The sequence below is a fragment of the Grammomys surdaster genome, unplaced genomic scaffold (assembly GCF_004785775.1).
Source record: "Grammomys surdaster isolate TR1022 unplaced genomic scaffold, NIH_TR_1.0 170, whole genome shotgun sequence".
NCBI classification, from domain to species: domain Eukaryota; kingdom Metazoa; phylum Chordata; class Mammalia; order Rodentia; family Muridae; genus Grammomys; species Grammomys surdaster.
The window spans coordinates 18,255,689-18,264,198 of NW_021604618.1; the positions used below are offsets into that span (position 1 = coordinate 18,255,689).

General features: G+C 41.2%; 1 protein-coding gene across 3 annotated transcripts in view; it reads left to right on the top strand.

Moving 5' to 3' along the window:
- CUNH15orf41 (chromosome unknown C15orf41 homolog) overlaps positions 1-8,510 on the top strand; it is a 197,977-nt gene that overhangs the window by 184,584 nt on the left and 4,883 nt on the right. Inside the window, exon 11 of one of the 3 annotated variants that reach the window (XM_028767112.1) lies at positions 3,629-3,764. The exons of the other annotated variants lie outside the window; for them this stretch is intronic. Coding sequence (XP_028622945.1) covers positions 3,629-3,722 — 94 coding nt within the window. The 3' untranslated portion in view covers positions 3,723-3,764. The remainder of the gene's footprint in view (positions 1-3,628; positions 3,765-8,510) is intronic. 3 annotated transcript variants of the gene reach the window in all.

Here is an 8,510-nt window from a genome sequence, read left to right on the forward strand (position 1 = left end):
TAGATAGATAGATAGATAGATAGATAGATAGATAGATAGATAGATAGATAGAGGTAGATGGCTAGGTAGGTAGGTAAGTAGGTAGGTAGGTAGATACTGTATGTATTGCTTTGAAAAGTAAAGCTCTGAGGCCCACAGGCCTCTGCTAGCCTGTATGAGGCAGCACTCCAGGCTAGTATTTGTTGTTCAAAGAGGGCAAAGCCTGTGTCACTCATGAATCTGTTCACTGTAATAGTTTGATATCTCTTCACTCATCTTAAACACCTTAAGGTATTTGGAAAGGGAAATAAAAACAAAACAGGGGTGGGAACAGTGGTGATCCATTTTGACTGATGTTTTTACAACCTTACCATCTAGATAAGAGCTACTGTAAACAAAAGCCTACCTAAATTGATTGTATTTAAAAAGAACCAAAAGCCACCTGTGCAGCAATGGACTTCAGGGGGGTTGGGGATTTTTTGTTTTGCTTTGCTTTGCTTCTTAACAACTAATTCCCACAAGCCCTAACAGCAAAAGCCTGCAACAGTAGTCCTTCCAGGGGCCAGCACTTTTGGTTTCTCCCAGGCCAAGGACTATAGCATCATCCCCACCTCAGGCTCCCCCCAACCCCCCCCCCCACACACACACCCATGACACTCTTCAAAGCACAGGGACCTACCAGCTTTTACAGGAGGCAGACAAGGACAACGGAGACTTTTGGACAATGGGGCCTTAATTCAAGGCTTATTCTCTTGCTCTTAAAAAACAGTCTCTTCCCTGTGTGGTAGACTTATTAGCAAAAAGTGTTGTTATGGCATTCATTTGGGGGATGGGTGTGCAGGGTCTTACCACAGAGGTGTGCATTTGCAGATTCATACCCAACAAGAATCAGCTGAGTCCTCTGTGCCCTGAAATATGTGCGGCCCTCAGACAGCTTATATTCTAAAAGTTCAAGCTTGATAGCTATCAAACATATTTATATAAGAGAGAGAGAGAGAGAGAGAGAGAGAGAGAGAGAGAGAGAGAGAGAGCAGGATTATTTTTTTTTCACTTACCTGATCCTTTTCTTCTTGGCTTCTAATTTGTTTTTCTTATTTCCAGCATTTTCTTCCATGATGGAAAACGGAATAGTTTTATTTGGGGGGTGTTGTAGGGGCAGGGAGATGATTTGTATAGCCAAAGAGATTTTCCTTATCATGAAATACTTGCTGTAAAGAAGAGACAATTTAACTACCCATTTAGAGCAAATTGGGATCTTGCATACCTGAAGCCTTGTATCAGACTTACTTAATGATAGATTTATAGGCAAGTGCACATCAGCCTTAATCCCTTAGTTACTTGACTTTGCCAGGGATGAAAACTCTGATTTTTTTAAAAGCAGGCTTTTATATATTCAGAACCTATAAATCTCCTAGTGCCTTTAGATAAATGTCTCACTGAACTCTGAGTTACCCTGTGATCTTTAGCGAACTGAGTCAAAGTAAAAGAAACTCCGTCTGTCCTAGTCCTGACAATAAAAGTCCACATGAGGGGGGAGCAACTGCATGAGCAGTATTAGTATAATAAACTATTTAGTAATACATCTCTAATATCCAGGAAGTTGGACAGAAGTTGGGAAATAACCACAGGACTTAGCAGAGCGAGTCGGTGGGCAGCGTGGTTGGAACCAGCGTGGCTGAGAGTAGTCAGCCCAGGCTTTGCCAATCCAGTGATCACTATCCATTATGCCTGTCATATCAATTATGAATTCTCTGACACCAAACACTAAATCAGCTGAAATGATGGGTTTGCCTTTGGCGTGTTTCCCTGGGGAAATAACTGAGAAAACATGTAATAATTCACACAACCAATTTTGTAAACCACCCCCAACTTTTGGAAGAAGGCTGGAAATAAATTCTAGGTGGAGAGATGTGATTTGCACCCAAGTGCACCTGAAACATTCGCTCATTCTCGGTGCTTTGGTGCTTTCAACATGGATGTGACCTTGGCACAATGAATTTCAGAGGTTTCCTTTTCTCTCCTTGCCACACTGCTGCTGCACCAAATTCTTCCCATCCAAGGATGCGTCCTGTCTCCCACTCCTGGGATTCTTGTTTTCCTGCACTTTCAGCAGCCTTAATCATCTCAGAAGATTCTGCCCCAACAGTTCGTGTGTCTCTTGGGGACCCTGACCCCACTCTTCATTCTCTCCAGCCCTAATGGAAGTACTGTGGGAAATTTAAAGGGACCAAGAGATGAATAAATACAACATCACTGGAAACTCATCTTTTCTAGGTAGACTTGCCAAATAACACATTATTGATATAATTATTCTTCTCCTGTGAAACCTTTTACATTTGGTTTATTCAATAAAGTACATGTCCATTTAAATGGAGACAGATTTGCTTCAACATCAATATTAAATTGTATTCCACTTAAAGAGAACACCTGTTTTTTACTCTCCTGTTGCTTGCTCTACAGGTTGAACATGCAAGTATATATGTAGATTCCTGTCAGGTCTGTTCAGAGGAGCTGACCCAGGCCAGAAGTAAACATCTATTCAAGAAAACAGAAAATAAATATCTTCTCCTTTTGGTCTCTTCTTCTTCCAAAGGGAAAAAAAAATTTAATTAGGTAGAAAGAGCCCAAGTATGGCATCTAAGAATATCTAATATAGTACAAGGAAACAGTACCGCTTTTCAAGGTGATTTGCTGTGGACTTGGCGCTGTAGAGTTACAGGAACATGGAAGAGAATCTGAGGTCACGTGGATTGCGTTTGTATATGGATTTAGCTTGTCTTCCATATAAAGGACCCTGTTTATTTTCTGTGTGGCATGAAAGCCTGAAGTGAGTTAGCATATTATTTACTTTTTTATTTTTAAATTTTATAGAAAATAACTTGTGCAGAAAAGATGAAGTAATTTTTGCTATTTGTGTGTGTGTGTGTGTGTGTGTGTATGTATGTGTGTGTGTGTGTGTGTGTGTGTGTAAAGTTCAGTTTTACTTTGGTTTGGTTTTAGGGTGTTTTTTTGTTGTCATCCTGTTTTGTTATAACACCCTGAGACTAGGTGTTATAATAGCCCAAGCTACCCCTGAACTTACTGTGAATACAAGACTGGTCTTGAACGCGTGTTCCTCTTCCCACCTCCCCAGTGCTGGGAACCCTGGTGTACACTATTAGGCCTAGCTTGAACTTGTATTTTTAAAATCAATGACTAGGGTTCTCTTTCTTCAGTTATTTCAACTTTCAATCATGATCCTGCCAAGCCAAAAAAAAAAAAAAAAAGGAAATGAACCAAGTTATTGTATTTTTATTTTATTCCTGGATATTGTGAAAAGGGATATTTGCATTGTGTGTTAAATTGACCATAGTGCCAGACTTTATTATGTTATATTACATGATCGCTAATCTGTTATCACTATACACATATTTACACACAGGCCTAAGGACACATACTTTCCACATAAACACGTGCAGGCATATTTCACTTGGACTGAAAAGTTATTTACAACTCTGTCTGGAGATACATACAACAGTGATTAACAAGTGCACAGCCAATCTACAACATGCAGATTAAAAACTAAATAAACGGCATAAGAGTTTATTTTAAAACAATTACAAGATGTTTTATATTTCTCCTTCATCCTCAACTATGTGTTTGAAAACAGTGTCTTCATAAGAACCACATGCAGGTCTCTTGGACTGGGAAACAGGCCGTGTCCAACAACCACATGTCTGCACACATCCTCAGAAGATAGATAGACCCCACACAGCCACTCAGGAGAACGGAGGGTGTGGCTCTGTGTATGTATCGTATATGATTCTCAGAATTCTGCTTTTTCTCATTTTCATTTCTTTTTGTTCCATTTTTTAAGAAGATTTTTTTTTTTTCTGTTTGACTGTGATTCGAAATCAAAGATTTGGGCTGGGAACAAAGATTTTAATCAATACAACTTATCTAATCAATACAGGTTGTTTTTGTTGTTTGATGAAGATTCTCATGAAAAGTCAATCACTCATACCATTGTTTACCATCCTTCAACTGAAACTTAATTGAAGCTCCAGTTTCTAAATACATACAGTCACACACACACACAGTCACACATGTGCACACGTATATGTACACATGCATGCATGTATACATATATATGTGTATCTTTTTCTCATAGAGCTAAAAATGTAAATACACCAATTTAATGACACAGACATGATACATCGATACAACAGAGATAGATAGATAGATAGATAGATAGATAGATAGATAGATAGATAGATAGATAAATTGATCTCTGGAAGGGGGAAAACTAAGGGTACTAAGGGTACTCCACCTCCCAGGCTCTCTTAGCCTTTTCCTTCCTCAGCCTCTTGTAACTTCCTCCAGCCATCTGTTTCTGTTGATCTGCACACAACTGTGGTAGTGCCCTGCTGAGCCCCTTCACAATGTAAGCATCTTTCTTTATGCGATGGCCTCTCCCTAGCTTACTTCCTCCTGATCATCAAAGGGCTTTAAACACACTTCCTCAAATGCAATCATTTTCTTTTTTCTTTTCTAACTTGAGTTACGAGTTGCCCATCCATGTACTTCCTGATGAAGTTATTCAAATCTGAGTAGCTAGGTAAATGTAATGTAGAACTATTGCAGAGCGGTCCCTCTCACACAGGTGGCTCCTAGCCCCTATGCCGACTCTGCTTTGTTTTTTTTTAATCTTTTCCAGGCATTGTAAATATTTTTCAAAGTTGAATCTCTGTTGAATAAATTCCTGAGTAAACACAAGATATAATGAGAGACAGTATAGTATACTCATTACAAGAGCAAGCTATAGAGTCAGACTGTTTAGGTTCAAGTCTGACCCTTTTTGTGTCCAAGTTTCTTCATTATTGGATGCGGATGACTGTATTAGTAACTACACTGTTGCTGTGATGAAACACCATGACCCATCACCATGGAATGCCATAGCCACAGGTAGGCTTGGTGGCTGCAACAGGCAATTGAGGGTTTGCATCTTTAGTGGCAACCAGGAAGCTGAGAGAAGAAACTAGAAGTTATGGAGCCTTTTTAATCTCAAAGGCTGCCCCTGGCAACATAATTCCTCCAACAGGTCTTTCCCAAACAGCACCACTAACTGGGGACTGGGTGTTCAAATGCCCGAGACTGTGAGGAACATTTCTCTCTCAAAGCACCTCAATGGCCATGAATGGCCATGCAGAACTAGTAGGCCTCCCTTTCTCTGTGAGTTATTAAAAACCACCTGAAGAATTCTTGCATTTTGGAAGAGTGGAAAGCCACAACAGGGAGACCCTTTCATTCCACAGGTTAAAAAAAGGAAGCATGTTCTACCTGAGATGAAGACCCAAGTTTTCTGATACAATGGGTTTCCCAGGTTATAGTGGAAAATCTTCACCTGAATTACACAATCCATGGGGCTTATCCCATATTCTATGAAACATTTGCTGTCTGTAACCCCCCAGGACCATCTGAGGATAGCTCAGTTTTTCTGGAAAACTAAGAATTTACTCCCTGAAGGACATTTTTTTAAATGCTCTTGCTGACAGTCTTTAAAAATACTTTTCTGCTTTTACTGCCTTTTAAAAACTGAACAAAATGTCCTCAGCATCTGTTTTTCCTAGACTGTCCCCAGCATCTGCTGAGAGAGACAAAGTCTGTTTGCTCCAACACAGAGCAGCCATGGACTGTCACTGCTGTGGCTTTTTATGTCTCTTCCTCTTCGGCAGTCATTGATTTCAGCCGACTGGTGTCCCACCTTGACCTGCCTCACACACCCTTTGGCCCCAACACATACTTGACATTTGCTGTTTTAGACACACTATATAACCAAGTGTAACAGCAAATCCACAGAGTCATTTAAAAAAAAAAAAAACATAGAAAAATCTTCCGTGTGTAATACCAGCTTTTCAGACACGCAGCAAGCATGGGACTGGTGCACAGCCAAGAAGCTCTGACGGCAGGAGACACGGAGTTGCTCAGTAACAGGGGCTTGCCTGGATGTGTACTTGGTGCTTACTGATAATCTCCTTCTGTATGGATCCAAGGCTCATCTGTGACTGGAAAAGTCAATCTGTACCTACCAGGACCCTCAGTGCTACATATGTGAAGAACAAAAGTTGATTATACTTAACCTCAAATCTACACTGAATATTTGTGTTAGCTATCTATTGCTATATAGTAATTGTCTATAAAACTGTGGCCTAAAATAACACACAATCTCACAGCCTCACTGAATTAGCAATAGAAGTACAGCAAGGCTCTAGACATCCCACTTCCTGGCCCTCAGCAGCCCTCTAGTTCCATCTTTTCTAGTCTGTAGTAGTGCAGTGTCAGTCTCGTATAAAGATAACTGAGGGTTTCTCTTTTTCCGTTTCCTAAGTGGGTGAGACCATGCTCAGTTCCTCTTCACTGTGTGAGTATTTCCCACATAGCAGTTGGCTTCAACATAGAAGCAAAAGAAGCAATAGAGAGAACCTTAGCAAAATAGAGATCACAGCCTGTGAAACTTAATCTTAGACGTGACATTTTATCACTTTTTTTCCTGGTAAGAACAAATCCTTAGATCTATCCCATATTTACATCATAATGTCATGGTTTGAATGAGAATGGTCCCTATAGATTCATGTATTTGAACACCAGGGCCCCAGTTGGTGGCACTGTTTGGGAGAGGTGTGGCCTTGCTGGAAGATGTCACTGATAGGCATCAAGAGTTTAAAGAGCCTTCTAGTTCATTCTCTGCTTCTTGTGTTTAAAGGTGTGAGCTCTGGGTATCCTGTTCCACCCACCATCCCTGCTACTGCCCTGCCTCCCCACCAGGATGAACACTTAGCCCTCTGGAACCATAAACCCCTCCTTGTATAAATTGCTTTGCCCATGGTGTTTTCTCACAGCAACAGAAAAGTAAATGATACAAGTCCCAGTTTTACAAAGGCCTGAATTTCAACAGGCAGGAAGCACTGAGGGCATTGTGACATCTGCCTGCAATGGCATCTCTCTTCAGCCCACAGAGAACCCCAGCTCCACCATCACTGGCAGCTCCTTCCTTGTGTGTTCATGACATTGGTGAGCCTGCTCTCAGTAGAGGGAGTTCTGAATGGGGTCTGATGCAGTTGCTAAATGTCTTTCCTTTCAGCTCACTCTTGCTGTGAAGGCAAACCATATGTGCAGGGACAGGTTAGTTACAAGTTTGTGGAGTATTTTCACACATCTTCAATGTGACTAAGTGTTACCCATATCACAGAACTCACTCTGTGGTTGCTGTTCACCTGTGCACAACACATCCAGCAACAGAAAGAAGCAGAAGAAATTACAACAGATATGCGGATCTTCTTCAAAACAAACAAAAACAATCTTTGCACCCCATAGGGTAACAGCTGTGCTTTTCAATCCCATTTACTTATAAGATACAAAGTGACTGAAGTCTACTGTGAATTCAGTTATCAACATTTTAAAAATAAGACAAGATAGATCCCTCCCTCTGCAACTGAGCACAGTGCCTGGTGTATAGCAACCTCCTGCAGTCTTCCCACAGCCCCTCAGGGCCCTCTGGTCCAGGTTTGAGGATGTCCAGATCCCAGCCCAGAGTAGGGGTCAAGCATCTGACAACTGCAGGGTCCGAGTGGATGATGGAAAAGTATTAAATAGACAGGATAAGCCCACACAGTGTTATATTCCGTCAGTGTTGATACTTAGGGCTATGTTGTCCTTCACCTATTCAGTGAAGAGGTGTGTGTAAAGAAACTAGTGTCTGTAGAATGAAACTCCGTGGTACAAGTATGATGATCAGGGGCATGGCACGGAGCCTTGGCATCCTGGAGTCACAGAGAACAGTGGAGGAGGCCATGGACAGTCTGAGGACAGTAGTTATATCTGAGTGGCAGTGACTGAGCTCCTTGTGTGTGTAGCTAGATCAGTTAGTTTCTCAAAAGAAGGAGATTTGGGAGGGTTTATGTATAAATTCATAATTTGTATGTATTGATTCATTTCCTTTTTTTGAGACAGGATCTCAAGTAGCCCAAGCTGGCTTCAAACTCATTGTATAGTCAGTGGTGACTTTCAACTTCTGGTCTTCCTGCCTTCACCTCTTAAGTACTAGGATTATAGGCATGTCACTATACCTTGCTTGTATGGTGCAGGTAGTCAAACTCTGATCCTCATTTCTGCCAGACAAAGACTCTGCTAAACTACATCCCCAGCCCTTCAAGCATCTTAATTAATGAAAGCCAAGCCCTGATTCAGTACATCCGTTCACAGTGGTTTGTAAGGCAACTCACTTTGTGTTTTCAGATGTTTCACTTATGGGATGGGGGGTGTTATATAAAAATCTGAATCTCAGCTCTCTTAAAAATGTCCCTAATTCTGCACTTAAGAGATATGACATGAGTTCAGAGTGGAGGTACATGCCTGTAATCTTAGTACTTGGGTGGTGGAGGCAAAAGCATCAAGAGACCAAGGTCATTTTTAGCTCTGTGGCAAGTTCAAGTCCAGCCTGAGCTACATGAAACAAGGGGAGAGAGAGAAAGAGAGGGGGGGAGAGGGAGAGA